The 25864-nt window shown below is 37.7% G+C and overlaps 1 protein-coding gene across 3 annotated transcripts in view; it reads right to left on the bottom strand.

Annotated features, from left to right (window-relative positions):
• SLC24A2 (solute carrier family 24 member 2) overlaps nucleotides 1-17741 on the bottom strand; it is a 119078-nt gene extending 101337 nt beyond the window's left edge. For all 3 annotated transcript variants that reach the window (XM_074931744.1, XM_074931747.1, XM_074931745.1), the window contains exons 1-2: nucleotides 17572-17741; nucleotides 14635-15711 (exon numbers count right to left, since the gene is read on the bottom strand). In XM_074931744.1, the coding sequence (XP_074787845.1) occupies nucleotides 14635-15567 (933 nt within the window). In that variant the 5' untranslated portion in view covers nucleotides 15568-15711; nucleotides 17572-17741. The remainder of the gene's footprint in view (nucleotides 1-14634; nucleotides 15712-17571) is intronic.
• Between the last annotated feature and the right edge of the window lie 8123 nt (nucleotides 17742-25864).

The following is a 25864-nucleotide window of genomic DNA, read 5'->3' as shown; positions in this document are numbered from 1 at the left end:
AGGACGTAAGGCATCAAATCCTTAACATAATGGGAGGAATTTTGTCTTTTAATAATACCTCTTTCTCATTACCAATTTCCTATCTTTATGCCTTACTCTTTTGTCCTTATACTGATACAAGATGATGCTATAATCATTACTTGGACAATACACTGATGATGTCAAAAAAGGGTGGTGGTCAGAACACACTGCAACAGGATCAAACAGATGATGCTCTACATTTCATGAGTGAAATACCACTCTCTTCTTGCTATACACAGACGCTTTAGCCTTGATTATCTTAATGGGGTGACATCAGAGGACTTCCAGGGTTTTATTGTTTCCACAAATGAATAAGGTAGTCATATAACTTTACAAGTTTGAGGGGATCTGAGATATAATGAAAGAAATTACCTACCCAAACTCAACACACCAGTCTCAATAACCTGTGACTGCAACCCGATTTCCTTTTAAGGGACTTGTGTGCACACATGCTTTGTCACAGCAGGCTCTAATCCCTCACTATATTGTAAAATATTTGAGAACAACAATTAGCATTTAATTGTGAAGAATAAACTTCCAAAGGCAGTGAAAAGCAGATGGAGCAACAACAATGTAATCTGAATTTTCATAATTAGCCACTAATTTTTCCTTTGGAAACTGGAGTTGCAGAATCCTAATACAGGTTTCCTCGTTATTTTAGGAGCTGTGTACAATGCAGTTCATTCACTGTAAATGTTCAGCCATCCACACTGAAGGCTAATGAAAATTTAATTAATTAAAGAACAGGTTAATTAGTTAACCAATACTGTAATTCTTATAAAGTTATTATACCTCATTTTATCAAAATGGTAATCCAGAAAAATCTGCTATGATATATCTTAACAGCCTCTGTGGCTGCAGTGCCAGTGACTTTTCTATAAATAATAGTAAGACTCACTTGATAGTTCATTTACCATATGCACCTCTTCAGAACCACATGTGACACCTACATACTGAACTGAATACCAAGGGAGTAAATGATATGTTCACAAACTCGATTAGCACCCAAATAAGTATTTTATTTTCTTATTGGCAGAGAAAAACAGGAATTTTGAATCACCCCTATCTCTAAGGTGACTATGTGGAAAATGACATCAGGTTGTCACCCTCACCACAACGTGATGTAATTTCAAGTGTTAGAAAAGGCAACACCATTATATGTATACAGGCTATTGCAATACAAGCACAGGAGATGGCTTTTAAGATTTTACCAACCTATTGCTGTAGGTGATGCCCAGATTAAGTCTGCCCAGTTTCAGGTTAGGAGAAGATTAATCCTTATAGTAAAGATTGAAGCCACACTTTAAAAATGCCCATTTATCTGTGCTGATCCCAGAAGTAACCTGAAGAGATTATATTCACAGGTCAGGCAGCACAACTAAGCCAGATGTATCTGGGGTCAGGAATTGGATTCTGTAATTATTTAAGTCTTGAACTTCTCATTGACAATTTTGAATGCAGATCAACTAAATCTGAAAATTAGTTAGTCTGCCTTTTTATTTTTGCATACTATTTTCCCATAGAAAGACCAGGTTATTTACAGAGAAGAGCTCTCTTCCACTGTATCACTCACAGAAATGTGCCTGTATGTATACTAATTAACTAACTGTAGAGCAATATCTCTTCTTACATTTCAGAAAGTAATTAACTGATTTCACCAGTATCCCCCTTAAAGAGAAGGATGCCTAAAAAATGATGAAGACAGCAGTGGTTTCTTGGGATGAGGTGCCTGAGAAAAGACTATTATGGGCCCACCATCTAATAATGCTTTGAGATTTATCAATAATCCAAAAACTACCCACATGACAGGACAGATCAGTCTGTGAAACACTGAGTGCCCTTTTCCAGTTTAAGTCAAAGGGCACAGAAAACTGATAAAGCCTGTTTTGCTTGCTCTGAGTCCAAAAGAAATTGCTTTGTTTGTTTGCTAGGGTTGATTTAATATAGAAGGAAAGCAGCTCAGAGGCTTGGAATTATACAGTGGCACAGAGAGACCAGAGAAGCAGGAAGATCATAATTCTCAATGTTCTGACTTTTGGGCTTAATTTCACTTTCATAAAATCAACAGCAAAACTTGCCATCAACTTCAAACCTACCTTATATTCAGTGTAGTCCTTTCCCTTTCAAAAAAAAAAATCTTGCACTTATAATAATCTACACCTACAGGTTTGTTCAAGTCCAATATCATTGTTTTCCCTATTATGTCTCCTAATAATTTAAAGTAGGGACAATTCTGTTAATGATGGGAAGAATTCTTAAGCAGGAAATCTACTAACATTTAAAACTTTGGTAAAAAATGCCTGCTAATAAGATTATGTTTACCAAGATGCTTCAGAACCATCATGCCACTAAAGGAGGGCCTCATATATGGTATGTGGCTTGTTTTCCAGTTTCCACCAAGCCTCACCACTGCTGTATCTACTACCTTTCTCTCAGATGCCACATGTTCTACATTGCCATCAATATACTGACCATTGTTTTTCTTGCACACAGTAATCCAATTGAGCTATCAGAAATAAACCTTCCTACAGCACATTACAACATTCTTCGAGGCTTGAAAGCCATGGGTTTCTAAGATTAAATGAAAGAGAACCACCTCTCGACCATTAAATCCACAACTAAGGCATGAGTTTGCAATTCAGTCCATAGCTGTTACTGAGCCTATGCTGCTATTTTAAAATGAAAGTCTGTATTTCTTGATGCATGTGCATCTGCAAGATTCCTTAATAGGAAAGAAGAGGTTGCATGGTTTTGGATCTAAATGCATACACTATATATTTCATTCTAAATAGGCAATTGTTTGCAAGCAAAAAACTGACAAGGGAAGTTATCCAAATAATTCGATAAATTGCTTCAATACCAATATATTTAAAATTACTGATTTTCAATACTGATATTTGCAGATAATTGCTTATATTAGTACATACACTTGCAAATATATATTGTGAATAATTAGGGAATGGGTCTGGCAACTTTTCTATTCCTTTGCTTAAAAAAAATTTATGCTTTCTGAGTAGTGAAGAAAGTAATACTTTAAATTCACATTCTAACTGTGCAGTTTCTTGCTTATGTAACAAATTTAGGTATTGTAATTCCAGCTGTTGGCCTTTCCTCTGAATAAGAACGGCCTTTTCTCTGCTTGAAATGTCATGTAGTAAAGAATAGTGCCCTGGGCTATTCCCATCATAGAATCAACTCCTGATACCTCACTGGAAACTGAGAAAACACCTCTCTCCAGTGATGCAGACCTCCTGTTTCTATCCCTGTAGAGGCACAGGATATCAGGAACTACTAATATGATATATTAAGTTGTAATAAAATATGTCAATACCTCAGTATGTCACAGCCTCAGCCTCATGGAGGAGTTATTTGTTGCTTGGCAGGAGTCCAAATTTAAGGAGAAAACACAGATATATTTCTCTGAACAGCTAATCTGGAAAAAAACTACCAGACATGTGCTGCTCAAAAATGTTAAATATTTGAATAAGTCTTATGGAAATAGGTTACTAGGCAGAGTCTAGGTGAAATGATGGAGGAAGCACGCAAATTACCATCCCATGCATGTGCACTGTATCTCATTGACCTTTTGTATGGCTTACATAGTTTTCAGAGTCATGATTATATGTGCATGTGTATACATAGGGATGCCTATACACAAACATACAGGCAAATGGTAAATGGTTCCAGTACAGACTGAGAACAAGATAATTCAAAGTTTATAAAGTCACTTAGTTATAATGTGTAGAGTAGGATTCTGAGTGACAGACTTTAGGCCATGATCATTCTCTGACTAAATTTTAGAGGAATTTTGCTGTTGGTTTTGAGTGAGAGGAGATGCACATACTCTGTGACTTCCGGAGAGAAAGTATCATTGCCGTGCCTACTTCAAGATACATCTGAATCAAAAAACTCATTCTGGACTGGAGAACTTAACTGTTTGTCATGGTCTTCAATAGAGAGAGGAAATAATAACCACTTCTTATTGCAAACTTTGCAAAATATTTCATAATTATTTATATCACTGCAGCATTTAAAAATCCAGCCAAGATAAAGACTTCAAGCAGGATATGCTTCCATGCAGAAACATTCCAAATTAAAACAGTGTGGCAAATACGTACAATTAAGAGTAAAGCAAATAAAGGGAATATTTAAATAGCAATAAAATTATACAGAAACCAAAAGTAGCTGCTAGACAGCATGATGCTTTAAAATTACTTCAGATGACTGCTTTAAAAACATGTAAATCACTTAATAATATGAACTATTTCTAACTACTCCTGGACAAAGCAGTCTTTTGAGTTCTAAAATCTGTGATTTTTCTGCTCAGATATATCATTGCCTAAGACAGGTAAAAGATAACTTGGTGATTGTGCCTCGTAGCAATAAAAGGGATTTAATTAGTAATTTGACAAAAGCTTGCACCACAAAATAAACAACAAAATTAACATGTGATTAATCCCAAAAGAGGTGCTTATCCTCCAGTGTTATAAACCCTGCAAACTTCAACCTTCTTCCTTGGACAGGCCTCAGACAATGCCCTGAAGATCACCAAACACAGGCAGTGACAGCAGGCATGCCTTTTCCTTAGTGCACTATATCTGCTAGAACTGTTTTAAAGCAAAGCAAGACTGTGAAAAGTTTACATTAGGTAGTTATACCATAAATGTCACTGGTATTACTACTCACTTTAGACTAGACTGCCAACAGCAAACAGTTAAGAGGTGATAAAGCAGGATTAATCCCTGAGGAAAATTTATGAGTGTAGTATGTACTCAAATTCCTGGGCTATCCTTATTCTTCTTTGAACAAGAAATTATTCTGCACCAATCTATTCATCCCTTAAGTGTAGCACTTCATAGCAGTGTTAATCTCATTGCACACATATCTTTAGGCCTATTCTCACACACTCACCTCAAAAGAAGCCATCTAAGATCATTGCTATTCATGGCTATTTGTGTAAATGAATACAACTTCAATGACATGGAGGACAGTGAAACAGAAATGTGCAAAACACAGTAACTGAGCAGTAACTTCTTTGAACTGCCCTGATGAAATTTCATCTGACAGGGCAAGTAAAATTACCCAAAGTGAGCCACTGTTGACTAAGGTAGAGCAGTAGTTATACTGCTAGGTAAAGCTGCTTCGAAGGCAGCATGAGCTCTGCAGTAACATGTGGATGATGAACAGTTAAAATTCTCATTGCCCTCCCAAGCCATGGGGCTCAATTCTACTGCCAGCAAGGCAATGGCTGTTTTTCCAAGATGACATATTTTTCATTTCCTCTTTTCAGATAGGAACACATGTAAGCCAACAACAACCCATGACTGCAAATAGCAACTCTGTTTCCTCAAAAGTTACAGGTATTGCCTGCAAAAGAATGTAATACTACAATATTTTCTGTCAAATGTAATTGGTTCACCAAATGTATGCCCGGAGGCTGCTGTAATTTAGGATTTTCAGTTTGCCTGGGACAGTGACCTGCTCTTAACAATACAATTGCAAGAATTGCACACACACAAATTTACAACAAAACCAAACTAAGCTCAAACCATCTGATCTGCCCATTTTTCCAAAAAAGTAAAACACTATTAACCACTACTATTTTGACTTAGGTCCTGCTATACAAAAGATGCTGCCTTGTACTGGATGCATCATTGACTGATGTGATAGGTAGTAAACCGTCTGTTCATCAAATTCAGCGAACTGTAAAACTGTAATATGAACTACTGCATATTGTGTAATACTAACAGCAAATGCTTAATTGAACTAACATGATAGTGTAAAAAAAAAAAAAAAGGTGACAGGAAGGGGGGGGGGGGACGACAACAAGAGAAGAAGCATCTGTATGTCAGAAGGTGTGGAGATGTGGAGAATTGCAGGCGCGTAATTGAATAAAACAGCAGGATGTTCACGACCATGAATCTCATTATGCAAAGAGATTACTGGGCCTAGACTGATAAGAACTCTGCAAACTCAGAGGATCATCACATTCCAAGCCAAAGGTGAAACGTACACTGTGAGGAGGACCTACGGCCTTCCTCCCAGAAGACCACCCCCCACGATTTGAAGACCCCTGACCGTAGTTTTAACAACTTCTGCGCAAGCGTAAAGCACTGATAAGCTAATTACCATACGAAGCGGGAGTAGGCGGGTTCAAGTAATGAATATGTATATGTGTATAATGACTACGTAATACTTTATAGTATAAGATTGAAACAGAGTGCCCTGGAGGCTGCGGTCCGTTGTTGGAGCAGGACACTCCCCGGCCGCCCAGCGCTGTTCTGCTTGTTGCCGCTTGCTAAATAAAGAAATTGGGAACTCTGACTCAGGCAAATTTAAGAAGTCAGTTTATAACAACTGATACTTGCAAAGATCTGTTGCTAAATCATATAGAGAAAGAAAATATTTCTTTAAATTACCTCCTGGACATTTATGTGTAATAAATAATCAGCAACTCAGTGAAAGCTCGGATGATGAGGAAAAGACTGATGGTATGCTAGCTATATAGAAGGATAAGCATATATCAGTATACATAAAATTATATACTTGATGAATCATATGCTTCTTACCACATACTCTGAAAGGTATTTACGTTTTTCCACCATAAACTACTGAGGGAAAGAACTGTAATTTCACACAGTTGTCTAAGCACCTAGTGTGATGGAGACCAGATTATCATCTCAGTACTTTGGTGTGAAAATTAATAATAGTTGAATTAGTTGTGTCTGTTAAAACAGAACAATAAGGTGTCAAGAGTATTCTATAAGAAGGAGTTCTCACCGACACTCAAGTTTCCAGAATTTTTAAACACACTTCTAAGTACTACTCAGGTATTTGGTTTGTACTGATAAAGAGATAGTGATTTTCAAGAGAAGTACTTAATGAGCGGTTTTGGATTAAAATCACAAAAACACCTTCCTTTTTCTAAACCACCTGTATCTCACCTTATGGTGCATAACAACTGATCTGTACACAATAAATTCATGACAGTTATCTGATTTTACTGTATCTTGTCACTTTATGTTCTAAAAAAACTGCCAGTGCCAAGAAGGAATTCGAACCTCTAGTTTGAGCCCATAGCAAATTTAACCAGCCATTAAATTAAATGGAACCAGCCATTAAATTAAATTAAATAATCAAAAGTGATATTTAAATAAGAGTTGGCTGAAATACAATGGAATATGGCTAATCTAGGTTAAGGTGAAGGAAACACCACTCTTTATTCTACAAAATTAGTAATACCACACTAGACATAATTTGCAAGTTAAGCAGAACATTGTGACTGGAGAGAAATTAAGAACACTTATTCTTTATATGATAGTGTTTTATAAATAGCAAAAAAGGTTGCTAGATAGGTAAGAGATGTCTTAATCGTTATAGGTATTAACAACTGTTTACTTACACTCATATCTATTACATCTTCCCATCTGTTCTACACCTTGTGTATAAACTACTTTTAATATTCTCTCATCCCACATAGAACTTCTAAAATATATACTTTCAGACTTACTTTGTCTCTGTATTTCTTTGCTTTGCTGACTAAAATAAGATTCTGAATTTTGGATAAAAGAACAAAGGGAAGCTATTTTAATTTTGAAATACAGGTACTATAGTGATTGCAGTTTATGAGAAAGCACTTGCTGGTTTTGTATGTTTGTTGTCTGTACCTAAGGGGTAAAAAGTTAACAGATGTCCAAATCCCACATTGATTTAGACCATCTCCATAAAAATATACAAATGTCCAACCACAAGCAAGAAAGAATAGGAACCCAGATTGTTCACTTTAGCTTCAGTCCTTTCAAAAGCTTTCTGCACATCAGAGCTCTAATTTCTATGGTTAGATAGCCTGGCTTTCAACAAACACCAGACAAGCATGGGCACATATCTTTATTTTATAAACTGTCCTGACTGTTACGCTTTTCCACTTCTACACTGCTTTTGTTACAGGGCTTTCTTCTGTATAAACATACTATCCATTATGTAGTAACAAATTGAAATTGGTTATAATCTTATTCTACAGTTACAAAAGCAAAATACCTGAATACTTGGAAACAATTTCAGACGGATAAAGGACCCAAAAGGAACTGTTTTCTCACCTCTGCAGTTGGCAGTGGAAAACTGACTCCTGCTAGCAAAATCAACCAACCCCCAGATCATTAACAGGGCAGAAGCATTTCATAAAGCCTCATTTTTTTGGCATGTGGACCTGGTGGTATAGTGCTGGCTGCCGAAGGGAGTGTCACCACCCAGAAAGGCCAAGGCCACCCTAAAGTCAGCAGTGACCAAGACATCACTGTACTGTGGCACCTCCAATGCTGCAACAAGCACTGCCCTAGGGCAGCTTCCACCACCCACCTCCCACACTTTAGAAAAGTTAGGTACCTACACCCACCCTTTAAAAACAGTGAGGTGTATTCACTATTGCTTTTTAAAACAAGGCCAGAAAAATTAGGGGAGTGAGCTGTGCCTTGTAACTCAAAATTTTATATGTTGAGTGGGGCACCACATGAAGTGAGCCGTGAATGTGGAAATCTGTATACAATTGCATAAAAATTGAATACTCTCACCACCAGAATCTTAAGAGCTTGTAAAAGCCACTGGATTATTTTAAATATTTGTCTGGGAGGTAAATTTGGAGAAATAGTTTTGGGAAAAAAGTAGAGGAATGTGGGCTAGATGGAAAATCAGTACCATGCTGCTCCACCAAGGTCTGGCATTTCTGAGTAAGCCTGGAAGCAAAACTATGGCTACTGAAGATCTCTGTTTTAAAGTGAAGCTCTTCCAGAGTTTAAGTACCCCCAAGCAGGCAGATATTTTGAGGTCTGGTATACTGATTTGGGGACTGAAATTCCACCTACAGTCTCCTGTAGGTCCCACATCCTGTTGAGTGTCCAGACCAAAGTACTGAGATGACAGAAGGAAAAACATTGATAAAGGCTCCAGACTTTTGGACTGCATATTCCTTTCTTTGTACAGCTTCTAGCACAACAAATTTAAATATGTCTGGAGTTCTTCTTAAATACAGCATGGTGAACATTTGCCAACACAGCTGGTTTTGTGTAGCCTCTAAGGAGTATCATCTGACTTCTTTTTAATTACATACTACATACGGGTTTTATTTTTAAATGTATTGATGGATATGTTGTCCCCTTGAAGTTAATTAAAGGTAGAACAGTTTTAGCCTTTCTTTTCCCAGCACAATTAGCAATCGTTGCCTAATGAATCTTAGTGGATGGGCATGATTTAAGAGCATTTAACCTTCATTTCTATTCTGTCACTTTCTGCTCATTACCAGGGTATATACACATACAAAACTGAGTTTCCAGTGGTGAAAAACACTATAATCATTGCTTTGTAGTCAATGAATTACTGAGAAGTGCTAAAACAAACTGAGAATGATATCCATTTCACTGTACCAATGGTTGTATATATAAAGTATCTGCCTTTAGATAGGTCAGTAACAGCCCTAAATTGAAACAACGCTAAATACTCAAGTCAAATTAACTGTTACTGCTACTGGAGTAACATTAAGTTAACACAGAAGTAACCTGAAAGTTTTTGAGATAATAAAAGCAGATAAAACGTAACATAAACCCAGGCTTTTATAAAAACAAAACATGTTACAAGGACAGCGGTGATGCTCATGTTCCAAACAATGCAACCGTTGGTATGCAAGATCCAGATACTCATAGCTCTATATTTACACACAGGCTTGCACAAGTAGACCAACTGTGGAGTGTCTGTAGAATAAGACTCTGATCTCCCTATGACCTGTGAAACACCGCTTTAAAATATCTTTTGTTGGTGATGAAAGGCTATTCTATAGATAGAGTTACAGTTACTTGTTCTGTGGATTCAACATTAAGAAGCCCTGAGAAAAGCCTGTTCAGTAGCTCAAACCAACTACAAACTCAGACCTTCTGCCGATTTTCTTTTTTCCTATAGGCATGCAGGTAATTAGTGTTTTTCCTTAAATAAACATGTATTAGATCATACATTATAAGTGACTGTGCATGTGCAGTGTTAATACAACCACCAAGTATCTAAAAATACTGTTAACAACCTTTCCTTTAGAATGCAAATACAACGTGGCAACACTTGAGATTAATATAGATCCTAAAATATCATGCACAAGATATTCAAGTTTCTTAAGACAACAAAATTGGCAATAAAATATTGTCAAACTATGTTTTGTTGGTAAAAATAGCTCATTTTTCAAATGCAGTTCTCTGTAAATGTAGAAAAACTGTAACTGTCTTGTATATACCATAAGCTATTTATCTAAAATGGTACTGTCAGTGAAACAGATGTCATTGCACAATATCCCTGTGCCACCCACATTCTGTTCTCCTAGTTGCCAAACAGAACTGTTTTGAGTTATTTACTGAGTGATCAGATTCAAGTATTTATGCAATGATCGTCACACTACATTAAAGTAGTACTTTAAAACTGAAATGTAATGTCACATGATGTTCTACCATGATCTAGTATATTCAACATGCCTTGACCATTACAGACTGTGAAGAAAAGACTGAAACTGTAGCAGGTTAAAAAAGTCTTATTTTTAAGAACATTGTACATCCACTTTTTCCATTTTCCTCTCCTTCTCCATTATATTCAATTTCAAGCCTCTGCTTTTAAACACCTTCCCATAACTGAAGATGGTGTAGAATTAATATCAAAGTTTCCTCCCCAGTCCTAAAAACTCATCTGTTCTTTGCATGATAACTACATAAAACATAAAAATCATGCCACAAAATAAGGTAGGCTGGAAAGGACTTTTGGAGGTATCTGGTGATGGATCACACTACCTACTGTAGGGCCCATTCAGGACAGCCCACAGGGTGTGGTGTCACTTGTCAGGGACTCAGCTTGGTCTGCATATGCCATACGCCACCTTACGTTGTAGAATTTCGCCATCTGGTTTTTCATGCTGTCTTGCTTCTTCATATTTCCTAATTTTTTTAATCCATGTCACATGATCTCTGGAGTCCATCAGTATCAGACTGCCATCAGGCTTCTTTGAAGGTCAGACAAGGCATGAGACTATCCACAGTTCAAACAGGACCTTGCCAATGCACCCCACGGACTCTAAATGCAAAAATCTTGTAGTCTGTTCTCATCAGTGTCACCAAATTGCTGCCAAAATTCAAGTTACCAAATTTTCTCAACCTGTACCCATTAAGAACCCAGACTTATTTGGTTTAAAGCTTTTGGAGGAAAGTAGTGAGCACAATGAAATTCATATTGAGTACCCTATCTGCATTACTTTGTACAAGTAACTGACACACTAAAGAAAAGAAGATCAGAAAAAGTTAAGTTTGAATATTCACAGTTTTCTAGTGCAAAAATGTGCTTTGAATTCTTGAAAACAGAGAAGAGAGAAAGGAACCTAAAAGACATCTAGAGATACTTATGACTTCTAGCAACACAATGAATATATTCAGAGTAAATGACGGCTAAGCAGAAAAATCGTTTCAGATTTAAGAACTTTTTCTCATCAGAAATACTGTCCTTCTTGAGAACATAAAACTTTCTTCAACTTTTCAAGATGATTGATAATAAAAGTACTAAAATTAACATTAAAATACATTTTAGTATTGCAAGAGGTTTTGAATCTTATCAGATTTTTACTCCTTGATACTTGTTTGCTATTAAGTCACCTAACCCTTCAACTATCCAGCTTTATGATGCCTTATTTAGTCCTCTCAACTTCACTGAGCTGCTTTCAGATTACGACACAAAGTCCTAAATGTAAATATGGCAGGCACAGTTTTTTAGCAGAATGCTTGCCAGTTTGGCAACAGCAAAATCAACAACAGGTAGGCAGAAGGGGTATTGGTTAGAGAAAAGAAGAGAATTTTCTATACATGCCTGAAATAAAGTTACTTCAGGACACTCTAGCCCACTGATTCCAGAGAACTGCCAAGCAATTCTCTGTCCTAATGGGGGGCAAGAGCGAAAACATTTCCATTAGAAACAATTGAGGTTGCAAATTCTGCATTTGATATACTAATTTGATTATATACTAATTTTTTGCATTGACATAGCACACTCTTGAAGACTGGAAGCAATCTAGTCTAGCAGCTAACACTGTAGAAATTAAGCATCCTTTGCCACCAAAAGCCAAGACTATCACTTCTGCAATATTGTGGTATCTACTGGTTACAAAATAAGCACCCATGTGCATTGCATTCACTACTAGCCACCAGATCTCAGACAACAAAAAAATTTTGTCCTTTGCTTTAGGCAACAGCTTTCGAGGTGAAAATCCTAGGCATTTCTATCAGGCTTGGGATTATATGCTTATTAAAAAAAAATAAATTCAAAACCAATAAACCCAATTATCTCATAACAGTAAATGAATGCATAACTTTGGTGAGACTCTCTCCCAAGAACATAATCTGTGACATCCTTGCTATCAGAAAACCAGTTCAGTCACCCTCCTATGTGTAGTTCAACTGAATAGTAAAATAATTAATAATTAATTATAATTTCAAAATGTTAGCTGAATATTCAAAAATATGCCTTTACGGCATGGCTCATAGAAGAAACACATGGTCTGATACCTTCAGAAGCTATTTTCCCCAAGAAATGGAAAATACATATTAGCTAAACTGCAACAAAATTAGAGCATCTCTTTCATCTCCCTCTTATTCTTCAATAATTTGCTAATACATTATTTTATTATTTTAATTAACATCACGTCAATTCATAAAAATATATGCATGAAACTTACGAAGCAAAGCTTGTATTTTTAGGAAAAATACCCAGTTTTCTGTATTTTTTTCACCCCATCTGAATTCTGTGCACCTGTAATATGAATAAAGTCTAAGAAAAAGTAATTAATATATCAAACAATAAATGAGTGCTTCTAAAGGTATCTTTTAAAATCAAGTCCATCTAGAGTACTTCAAACAATAAATGAGTGCTTCTAAAGGTATCTTTTAAAATCAAGTCCACCTAGAGTACTTCAAAGCATCTGCAAGCCATATTGAACATAATAAATGTCTATTCTTCTGTTCAGTTGAAAATAACTGAGCGCTTACCATGGTATATAGCTACTTTATCCTGCTGTTTAGCCTGGACAACCCAAAGCAGTTACTTTTCTTATTGACTGTTATTTAAGACCAGTTACAGATTCACATCTCCTTCAAATCTAGTTTATGGACTGATGAAGGTGCATTAAACAGTTGCTTCATATACCATTGTCTCTTCCTATCATTACACATATTTAGCACAAACTGTCATCACTACAATGCATTGTGAAATATTATATTATTTAGAAACTAACTAATGTAGTTAAAAAAGTCCTTGATTCATTACGGCAAATACTTTGTTGCTGTTGACCCTTCTTTTAATTTACTTATAAAAGCCCAATTATGCATTTTGAGAAAGATGAAGATGAGTATGCTGATTCTGGAAAAGAAACAGAGCAAAAAGGAAAATATAAACTCAGTAAGTGTACAGAAAATTAAAAACCAGAGAATTTTCTGGTTTTATTTTTGGTAGACTCTTTTGTGGCTTGTCCTAAAAATGAAAGCACCTGTCCATACTGCTAAAACATCAGTCTCTCTTTTCGAAGTTAGGCATATAGACAGAATCATGTTTCCTGAGAGTCACAGAGAGGTAGCCCCTCTCTACAGTTATATGTGCTTCATCTCTCTATCCACTTCTTTATATGCCTGTACACTTGTATCAGTGGATTGTGTCTCTTCTGAACCACTCATACAGGGCTGTTAAACAAAAGTAACAAAACAATGAACAGTTCCCTAAGACTCTGAATAAATAAGATATTTTAAATTCAGTATTAAATATCCAATTAACATACTGCTACATACATAAATATTTATAGGTTTAGCTTCATAAGTTCCTTAAATATAGCCTGCTTTAAGAGAGCTTTTTAAAAGATGATAGTAATTGCCATCAAGCCTTCTGTGCATAAATCCCCTTCTTTCCTTGTGGCCAGGTATTAGGCCAAAAATTAGTTTGCTTTGTTGCAAATACCAGGAATGGGAAATCATCCTGCTTAAACAGAGGACCTCTGCCTTTTGCCATTGTGGTCACTGTTTTTGCAGAGATTTTTCTCATCTAATTGCCACTAATTACATCTGGAAGTTAATAACTGTGTATCACCATCAGTAGATGAAAAACATGTATAAAAATGCCTTTGTATATTTTTCTGATTTGCCTTTTTTTTTTTTTTTTTTCAGAAGAAAGTGCATTGAAAGTCTTTAAAAAGTCAAATTTTGTCCCAAGATCCTCCCGAGATATTTCTTAACCCAAAAGCTCAGGGAAAAAATAGTAGCTATATATCACAGACCTCATCAAAGTGCCAAAATGCTGAGTAAAGTTTTGTCTTTTTGCTGGTATTTTTTATTGCTTTCTGTGCGATTAGGATCATTCTGAAGTTAAAAGCTATTGATTTACCAGAAGGCTACCTCATGTTTTATATTTTCCATCCTACTGGACCAATTAGACAAAAAGACCTTTTAGCAAAACATGGAACCTTTTCATATTGCTTACGGTACTACATTAGGATCTTTATGACATAGAAGGGCTCAGCAATTGCAAGGACATCATTACATATATGCTAATTAAAAATTGACCAACCTTTCCTTCAGTGTCTGCTGTTACCTTCTCAACCTTGTTCCTGTTTAAAAATTTCTTCACCCATTCTTCTACTTGAACATTGAACTTCATGAAAGTCACATAGCAAAAATAAGCTGTCAGGAGCGTTAAGCTTTCCCACCACATGATCAAGTTATCCAGAAAAAAGATGATTAGCAAGATCAAGTCAACGATGTAAAAGGACACATCTCGAAAGAGTGGCCACCAAGTAAGGTTCAAGATCTCTCTAGAAAATAAAGCACACATTCCAATAACAAACAGGATATTGAACACAGCAGATCCCACTATTGTACCAATGCCAACATTGCTGTGGGATATAAACACTCCTATTAAAGAGGTGAAGAGTTCTGGGGCTGACCCACCGGCAGCCATGAAGGTTGCCCCTGCTACATCATCAGATATGGCCAGTTTTTCAATGATGACAGTCAAGGAAGGAACAAAGAACTCATCGCAGACTATGGCTAAGGCTATAAACATGTAAATCATTCCAATTATATGGAGGATCACTGCTCCCTTTCTTCTCTCCTCAAGAGAGAAAAGGTCATTGGGGTATTCTCCCTTGGCATGATCATCTGTTGCATTGACGTGCTCATCTTCATATTTCATAGAAGCGTGTGGGTCTGGAGTGCCATTTTCATTCTGTTCCATGAAATCCAACAGAGTCCTTTGGTGCCCACGCACCAGGTTTTGGCTATCTAGTCTGCTGGCCAATGCCATGCTGTGTGGTTCCATCTTGAAAAAGGCACTAATTGAAAGAGAGAAGGTACTAATGGCCACTACACTGACAAGAAGCCCTATAATTCTTATCAGTCTCAGTTTTTTCCTAACATTCTGGTGCTGTTTGCAACTGAACAGTGGTTCCTCCAAACACCACTCCTCCAAGATACCAGCAACAGGTTTTTTCTGAAGAGCCATTTTGTGTTCTTTGTGAGATGCTGAGGGATTCAGATGGATTGTTCCTTCATACTTTTCTTTCCAGCTTCGAAGTTAGAAGTGCTTTAAGAGTTTTTCCAGAATCAAGTACTTTTACTCTTCATATGAAGTATTTTCTTCATTTGTCTTAAAAGGACAAACAGGTATTATTAGTATTAGTGAAACAGCATGGGATTAGAAGCTTCTAAAAAAGCATTTTACAGACGGGGTTAAATTTAAAATTTAAAGCAGAATATTACCAACTGTAACATAAAGCCTATCACATCCCATCAATAAATTTGTTTCAGCAGTAACCCTGTGGATAACAGTCTATCAATACTCAGATCATTTTATGCCTCTCAGTTCCCGATCAAAAAACCTAGTGGAAAGTAAAAACGGTCTCCAAACGTTGCATAAAAATTAAGAAACTACTATTTTAGTGCATACACCAACTACTATTTTAATGGATACACCTTCTGTAATTACTTTTTACCATGATCATGTAACATCCAAATCCCAAAAGCAGGAGCAACGATGTATGAAAAAGCAATCAAAGTGCTAACAAGCATCTCATCAGACCTTTAGGCAGCTGAGGCAGATTTAATTGAAATGTTAACGTGTGCATAGAGCAATGGTCGTTGATATGTAGGTAAAAGACTATACCATTGGAAGAGGATCAAAATGAAGATGTAACACACCCATAGTTTCTTTAATTCCTCTTCAAAGTCGATTTAAGTTTATACAGAGACCTCAGCTTGATTCTGGTCAGACCTAGGACACTAGCTTGGACTAGCTAAGACAAAATTTTCATTCACCTCTGGTTTTGTTTTGGCTTATGTCACACATTCAGCTTTAAATGTAGGAAGTTACTAAGAATACCCAAGTGGTAAGTATCTTTTAAACGTGCTCCTCTAAGAGGATAGTTAAAATTTACGCAGGACTTGATCCTGAAACAAATGAAACTGTGAGAAATTAAACTATGTGAGAACTACTCATATATGTCAGAGCTAAGCATATTAAACCAACAGTACTATTAACACAGGAAAAAACCTCCATACAGTAACAGGTGCTTTGGTTACTGAATTTGAAGAACACATGTAATGTAGAAATTAGTTATGTATGCGTTATGCATAGTAAGTTGCATTCTATACGACACAAAATATGAAATACTTTCTAAATAAAACTGATTGTTAGTCCTTACTATTACAGTCAAAAAATAGTTTGTTACACCACTTATTCAAGTAATTTGTGGTAACAACTGAATACCAAACAACCTATTAATCAGTAGAACATTGATTTTGTATTCTCAAATACAGAATTACAACTATAACTTATAAACGTTATTACGTCACGTGCAGTTTCCATCGATTTTATAAACGGCTTCCATACTAAGAAGATGTCATAGAGACACACCATCTGCAAGATACAGCACCTCAGCGGAGATATTTTATTTTCCACCTTAAAGTTGTTGCTCACCGGACTGCCATAAAGACAGTAAGCAGGAAAGACACCGGAACGGCACTACCGCTGCTGTGTGCGATTCACGGCGGGTGGGCCGATCGCCCCACACCGTTACCAATCACGCGAATAGGAAACGGGGAAGCGCCCGGGCTGTCCTCTGCCCTGCAACTCTCCCCGCAGCGCCCAGCCAGACCGCTCCCACACCGACACCCCACCCTCCGCCGGAGGGCAGCCCCCCCCGCGCCCCGCAGCCCCATCTTCCCCGACTCCCCGCCGAGATGCCGCAAAGCCTCGCCTAAGTCAGACCAAATTCGCACCGCCCTGCTCCGCGCCTCCCCGCACCGCACAAACTTTTCTCCCCTGCGAAAGGGGAGCGGATCCAGCCCAGGAGGGTCCCCCAACCGCGGAAAGCCGCGGATGCGCCGGCCGGATGGCACGGAGCACCTCTCAGCAACCGGCTACCACGCACGGGGGTGGTCACTCCCGAAGGGGAGAGCCCGCAACGCCGCGGCCCAACCCCCGCCCGCACAAACCGGCGACGCTCACCCAGGGGTGGGCTGGGCCGCGCTGCGCTGCGCGGGGCTGCGCGCCAGCCCGCGGGCGCTCGGCGGGGGCACAGGAGTGGGCACGGGAACGGGCACAGGCAGCCACCGCCACGGCCCGTCGCCGCGCCGTCTGCGGCGGGCGGCGGCCGCGGGATCCGCACCATACCGCACCGCTCCGCACCGCCCCGCGCAGGCGGGGCAGCCAGCGGCCCGCCCCCGCCCCGCCCGGGGTGTCGCTGCGCACGGCAGCACCCCCCAGCCCCCTTTCCCTCCCTCCCTTCCTTCGCCCTCGTACAGATAGTTTCGTTAGAAGCGTAAATAGGCTGCTGGGGATTTTAGGTTTTTTTCTTTTCCCCTTTATCTTGGGCTAGTTGTTGCAGATTAACTGAGGTAAAATTCAGTGCTTCTAGCAAAGATAATAAGCCTCGAGGAGTGGGGTAATTTAAAACAGAGAGGTCTTCTGATCAAAATGTCCTTTATTCCAACTGTTTTCTGAAGGGGAATCAGGAAATGAAAGAAAAGGACGTTGCACTTTAGTTTTGATTTTAAGGGTGGCGACATGTCAGCTATAAAGTTATTAACCATCATTAATTTACCCATGAACAGAAATTTCTTCAAACTACATTTGATATTTGTCATCAAAAAAAAAAAAAACAAATGCACTGAACACCCTAGAAGACAGGGAAAGTTCATAGAACTTTCTGGTTTTGTCTCTTTCAACAGATATATTTCTCCAATAAGTTGTGCTTCATTAAGTAATTGCTTCAAGATTCAAATATAACGGAACTGTTACAATGCAGCTTTATCATAGCTAACTCCAGGTGCTACATGCTGTAGATCTACTACCGTGTTCAGGTGCACTCCTCCTCAATGCCACTGTTAGAAAAACCCACATGGCAATCTGTGGATAAACTGAAGTAACTTATTGTGGGTGAGCCAGCTCCCCAGGAAAACCCTCATTGTGTCAGGGCAGCTGCAAACAAACTCCACGTGGAAATACTTGAAAAATGGAGAGCCCAGGTGAGAGCGAGTAGGTTCAGACAGGGTGGATGGGACAGTGATTGAGATTGGGGAAGAGTTCAATAAACAGCCGACTAGCACTAATCTGTGTTCAGTGATATCCCTTTCACATTCTGAAAAAGTTTCCTGTAAACTGTGAACTCTCAGTCTCCCTGGGCTAAAGAATAATTTTGATTTTTACAACTTCCACCTTGAAGATTTTGACCTCTGATTTCATCACATGGCAAAAAGAAAATCATTGTAACTCATTGATTCATATATAAAAATGTAAAGAGTTTTTATTAAGTGATGAAGTATGCACACTGTAAATGTCAAAAATATTATTAGGATATCACATGGAAAAAAAAAAAAAAAAAAAAAGGATTACCTGGACAGGCCAGGGTTACATGGTCTGTATGCATCTCTACACTGGTAGTTTGAAGCACCTCAGCCATTTGGTTTGCCTTGGCATTGATTGGAAACCTGTTAGTTCTTCTAAAGCGTTATGAGATGGCAAAACCAGATACACCAAAACTCAACAGGCATCTTACAGACTATGTGGACATGGAAGAAAGGCAAAAGGTTCAGAAGATGTTTTCAAAATTTCAACAATTTCCAGTAAGAGCTATGGCTCACTCACACATACAAAGTGCCCTTCAAAGCCAGGATTTATTTGCACGGGTGGTTTACATTTATTTCACATTACACATTGGGAGGTTCTCATTAGTGTCTAACAGCTGATAGAGAGTGCCTGTTGATCCAGACTTGCATTGTTCAGGCTCAGAATGTTGCAGAGACATGTGGAGATTGTTTTAATCATCCTTCTAGAGCCCCCACATAGATTAGCTAAAATGCAGATTTACTCTCTGTATCTACATTTGCAAGATATAGATGAAATGCCTACATCTCAAGCATCCAACCTGTACCACCGATGGCAGGGGTTAAAGGTAAGCTGTATTGTTCACTTGCAGTCTGTGAGATGGCCACTTGAAAAAGATACCTAAAAGATGTTTTCACAGCTTCATAGATGGCCAGAGGCAGCCTGGGATATGCGTGTATTGTACCCCAACTTCTATCAATTTTTGAAATAAAAGTGGAGCAGGTGAGTTTTGCAAGTGACTACAAGGAGAACATGTAGAAAATCCCCTATAATTGTTATCATATCCCCTATAATTACATTAGCTACTAACCAAAAGTTCATGTATCTGAATTGAAATAGCCATCTGTTTCTCTGTACTTGTAATGATTTTTCTCCCAACAATAAACATGTATTACAAGCCAAGGACAATAAAATCTGTAACAAGAATGATGTGGTTCACAGATTAGTATCTCTACCAATAACATAAAGGTTTTGAATCAACTGACCCGTTCTCACATAAATACATCATTAACAATGATGACAGAAATGAAAAAGCATGGTTAAATTAGTATAAAGAGGATAACTAACAATAAAATAGATTCTATATTTTTCTCACAAAATTAAATATCAGAGCATATCCTGGTTAAATGCAAAACAATTGGAGTATTTGAATGAAATAGTCTTTGGCTTACATCTGGTTCAATGTTTCTCTCCTTAAGTCAGGAGAGAAGAGACATCTGCTGAATACTTGGATTCTGTGTCTACCCATTTGTGTGACTAGGCTTTCATTTTTACAAATGCTAAATATGTAGTTTTTAATAGCTGATATGTAGTTTACTGCACCATGTGTGAATTATAAGTCCCTCTTCTTCACCACTTCCTTATTTCCAGGAAGCTTCATGAAGTAGAACTTTATTATTTTTACAGTATTTCCATTTTGGCTCTTCTCTTGCTTTTGTAAATCTTTGACCTGGTAAAGCAAGTACAGAAATTTATTTTGTGCAGGAGAGGGAAGGAGGAGGGAGTCAAATGAAAAATCCTGAATGACAACATCTCTAAGTACCACAGCAGTACCTTCTAAAGCTGGAAGATAAAGCTGATGAGAAGGTTACCATGACTACAGAGGCGGCATATTTGAATGAAAATTGATGTTAAGCTTTTAAATGCTAATTGCAGCTCAGAAGAGGTGACAATTGAAATATCAAAATTATTTCAACATTTCACAATGTATAACAAGTGAAAGAGGGTGAAAAAGATGGCAACATCAAATTAAATTGAAACACTGTTATAGTCTTTATCATTAAAGTATGTTACATCATTTATTTGTTTGTAGTAATAAGGAAACTGCATATAAATCACAGTGCCTGAGGTACAGAAACTGTTTTTATTATCTGAGTAATACATTCTTGAGGAATACATTGAGCAAAATTAAACAGGCTTCTTTATATTAACTACAATAACAAGTTTCCAGCAGCCTGCATTAAAGAAACTATTAAAACTTAATATTCAGAAACTACTTTAAATTCTCAGTTACGAGTAAATCTTACAAGTGCCTGAAGTTAGGAATGTTTCTCATCTCTGCTCCATATATTCAGAAATAAAAGGTGAATATATACACAGTGATACAGAGTTCTCACTAGAGTCAAAACTGTAAGCTAAAATGGCGTGTAGACCAGTATCACTGTGTAACTACTGCAATTTGCTGTTACACCATCTAACCAGACTTAGGGTTTTAGCTGTAAAAGATGCAAAAGATGTGCTTTATATTCAACTGTAAGCACTGGATTACTGATAAACCTCAAAGATCATCTGATATTTCTATTTCTTTTGCAATGAGTTAAATTCTACTTGAGAACAAGTGCTTTTTAAAACAGTCTTGATACCGTTACTGTATGTCATGATCCGTTGTAATACAAATTCACATTTTGTAACAAATGACTGATTTTAAAAGCTTTGAGAGTTTTTGAGGTATTTTGTTTGTTAATATATGAGAAATCTGTAGGCTTTACCTGTGTTCTGCATAGTTACTATGAGCACTTTAAACATCTTTATTAAGGAAGCTAAAACGAGCTGCTTTTTTTGATTCCAGTTTCTGCTAGTGAACACAGTGATAGGAAAATATAAATTGAGTATACCTTTAAAAGACAAAAGGTTTTTTAGCCATGTTTTCAAAATGGTAAATAACATGTTTTTCCAATGTAATGTTTAAAATACTAATTAGATATATAGCAGCTGTAAATGTTGTCATCATGCCAGTCTCTTTAAAGGACACAGTCTCCATCAATGAAAGTACAAATCTTCCTTCTCTATCTGAACTTGAGAGGTCCATGTCAGAGCAGAACTACCACAGCCTAATGATACGACAGAAAGAAATACTGTATGGGATATCATTATTTAAATCAACTTTAAAATCTGGATATGTTATATCCAGATTATTATTTTTACTTGCAGGGTAATTGCACTTTCCAAAAAACAGCAGGATGAAGCAACGCGACTTTCTCTTTCAGATGACTTTCAGGTGTGATAATTTGCTCCTCTGAAGATCCTTGTATCTAAGCACAATAATGTAACCCCAGTGAGCTGCCCTGAAGTCAATGGGAGTGCTTATTTTGCTATAATCCGTGGTCTACCAGCCTCATTTATAAGAACACCTGCAAGCTGGCAAGTCAGCAGCCTTAGGAACAATTGTTGGTTTGGTGGATGAGCTCCAACATCCTTGCCAATTTCCCAGCAGTTTCACATATCAATTGTTTGGAGCCTCAGCTTGAAACCCTCTGTTCCCTGCGATGACTTGCAACACTTAGTAGTGCCTCATGAATAGAGGTCAAACCTGATATTATCTGCAACTCAGATTTCTTAAACAATTTATTTCTGACTAGGCCATTGTCCAGGCAGAGCTGGAGGGAAATGTCTCCCACTGACCATTCTCCTCTCACAAATTAAATTATCTTTGTTGCTATACCATCACACAGCAATTACATTGTCCTTTCTTTTCTCTATCCTTATGTTCAGGCTTCTCATATTCCTTGCACTTGATGAATTACAAGCTCTTTCTCTTCACCTCTGCAGTAATCTAGTTTTCAGGTAATCTCCTCCACCCTCATGGAATGTTTTAGGGAAATAAATATAAGGTAAAAATTGTCTTCAAATAGTGAGTTGTGAAATGGTGAGAATTTATGAAATAAGTATTACCATCTGCTGATTAACTAACTATGCACAGATTTGGTGTGCAGAGAAGTCATGATGAAAGACAAAAAGATGACAATACCATTTTAGAACTAAAGTCAGGGATAACCCCTTGACATTTCCAAGGAAAGGAAAGGAAATCCATGGAGTCATTTCCTTTTTAAGTTGCTATGTTCTTGTGTGCATAGTACCAATTAGCGTTGCTCAGTTAAAGAGCCCTGCACACATGCACTGAAAGTGCTTATACCATGGACTAAAACACGCCCAGGTCAATAGACCAGAGACCCCATCTATCAGCAGTTACAAAACTTTCAGTGGTTGCAATAGAAACAAAAATCTTTCAAAGAATAACTGACATATTGGGCTTTATATATGGTAATGGTCACAGCACTGAGTCAGGCTATACTGAATTTTAGAGTAGGATCAAAAGGGTGGTTTAAAGCAGCACCACAAAATTAGTCGCATCAACTGAAAAAAACCCCAGACCTTTCAAAGTAATAAGATAATCTGGAATCAGAACATAAAAGGAAAGTTGGAACTGGAATAAATGGATGTTTTGAGAAGCTTTCAGAAGACAAGATACCCAGTTTTTTAAAATGGAAGACTTTATCACAGAGTAAATAATTTAGTGTAACTGAATAAATGTGTAATTTTCTTGCATTCATTAAGAACTTTTTACAGAAATTCATCCCAAAACCTAGCCAAATTTCCCAAACTTACAAACTTGTATTCTGTAGGATAATTTTGATCATAGATGAAATGCAACAATCTTTTTGGTGTACTGCAGTAGCTTTTTTAAGAATCAGACAAAGAAAACAAACCAACATAGCAGTTCAGTAGAAGCAGCAAAGAATTATTTCTACAATTGAGATTTAGGAGAAAATACAATAATGGGATCTGGAATTAACCATAGAAGGTTGTTGGGTTTTCTTAAATCCATCTTGATTATGATGCAGTTTAATGCACAGGCTAAGGTAGGAATAAACAAAGGAGACATAGTTTGGAAGGTGGCTTAAATATTCGAAAAGCTCAAATGTATCATCCATTAGACATTCTAAGAGTCACTGTAACATGTTCATTACATTAAGGACAATTTAAGAAGACAGATGCAATTACTTGATCTGAGTTTTTTTCCAGATACGTGATCCTTAATGCTGAAAACTTCTGTTCTATGTCAGATTTGAAAGCTGTTGACTTTTGCAGCTGTCTCCAGTTGGACCACCAGCATTGGTTCTTGCAGAATCTGAAAATCTCCCTCCAAATACCAAATGGCCAGTGCCACCTTGGAAGCAATCTTCAGTGATCAGTATTTGATGCCAAAAGAGCTGGGAATGTGTTTTTCCATTGCTTTCAGACAGACTTGAATTGTCTCATTGATTCTTACTGACTTGTGACTGCTTGTTTTATCTCTTTACCTGTGTTTAAGACATATAAATATAAATAATATTTTAAAATAGTGTGTTCATTTAGCTCTATTTTAACGCCAAGAGCGAGTAAAGATTGTAACTCATTTCTGTAATCACTGGAAAAGAGTAACCCTTTTATGATTTATTCCTATTTAATAGTAAATGGTGTGCACCATGCCCTAGGTCAGAGAAGATTAACATGTACACACAGACTTAAAAATTATACAAAGCACTATAAAGATAGTATAAAATACAGGTTGGTTCCCTTTTAAACTTGGTACTCAAGTTATGTATTTTTCAGCGCTAGCAAAAGAAAAAAAACTAAGGACATTCTTGCAGTTTATGAAGTCTTTATCACATACATCCATTATAATTTCTGCAAGTGGAAGTCCAATTCGTAAGAAACAGTTAGGATATCAGTCAACATGTGTAATATTAGCTATGCAATGTTTCTTCAGGTGAGTGAACAGTTTTATGCTTGATACTGGACTATGTTGTGGTTTAACCCCAGTCAGCAACCAAGCCCCACACAGCTGCTTTCTCACCATGCCCTTGGTGGGATGGGGGAGAAATCAAAAGGGTAAAAGTGAGAAAACACACAGGTTGAGATAAAGATAGTTTAATAGGGAAAGCAAAAGCTGTGCATGCAAGCAAAGCAAGGAATTTATTTACCAGTTCCCATTGGCAGGCAAGAGTTCAGCCATCTCTGGGAAAGCAGGGCTCCATCATGTGTACCAGTGACTTGGGAAGACAAAATGCCGTAATTCTGAATGTTCCCCCCCCTCCCTTCTTCTTCCCCCAGTTTTATATGATAAGCATGACATCATGTGGCCTGGAACATCCCTTTTTCCAGTTGGGGTCAGCTGTCCCAGCTGTGCACCCTTCCCAACTTCTTGTGCACCTCCAGCCTACTCAGAGGTGGGGTGGTGTGAGAAGCAGAAAGGGCCTTGACACTGTGTAAGCACTGCTCAGCAAAAACTAAAATATCCCTGAATTATCAACTCTGGTTCCAGCACAAATCCAAAACACTGCCCCATACTAGCTACTATGAAGAAAATTAACTTTACCCCAGCCAAAACCAGCACAGACTATACGAACATTAGGTCCATTATTTAGCTAAACTCGTAAAAACTCCGAGGAGAGGAAACTAGGTCTACTCAATGCTATCACTGAAACAAAATTTCAAGCCAGGACTAGACCACAGTGGGGGAGGGACTTTTTGACACTGGTGATATTGCAGCTGGTGCTACAAGGTCAAGATTTCAACAAAGTAAGAGAAAGGTGATACTCTTCACAAAACCAACAGACAACTTTTCACATATAAGCTCTGGTTCAGGTTTGAAATGGCAGCTTTTTCTTAATATGGGTTGTGTACAGAGCTTGAGCCACAAGTGCTCGGGGTTAATTGCATCTCTTTGCTTGCACAAGGATAAAGATATACCTGTGCAGACTGTGCCTGTGGGGCAACAGGGAGGCAAGACAGGGAAGTGGTGTCTTGTGTTACTCTCCATCTACCTGGTGGCCACTGCAACAGGGCCCAGGTAATGAGGATCCATACAACTTGTCTGCTCTCCCTGAACATGCAGAGCAAATGACTGCCATCTCCTTCTGGTCTGAAGATGGTTTTAGTCATCTTGCTAGCATAGTGCAAGAAAAGAACAACCTAAAATCTGTAAGAACTTGTTCAGATCTACATCAGGGTGTTTTATGATGAAGGATCTACGTCTTTCTTGAAGTTTTCTTACCTTTTATAATGCACACAGTTTTGGCATTTATTTTGGAAAAACGGGCCTGAAAATCAGCATGGTGTTACACGACTATTTAAGGACAGTGTTGCTGACTGA

Source organism: Athene noctua, chromosome Z, assembly GCF_965140245.1.
Source record: "Athene noctua chromosome Z, bAthNoc1.hap1.1, whole genome shotgun sequence".
NCBI lineage: Eukaryota > Metazoa > Chordata > Aves > Strigiformes > Strigidae > Athene > Athene noctua.
The sequence above is the reverse complement of the archived record's forward strand: the minus strand, read 5'-3'. Positions and strand labels throughout refer to the sequence as shown.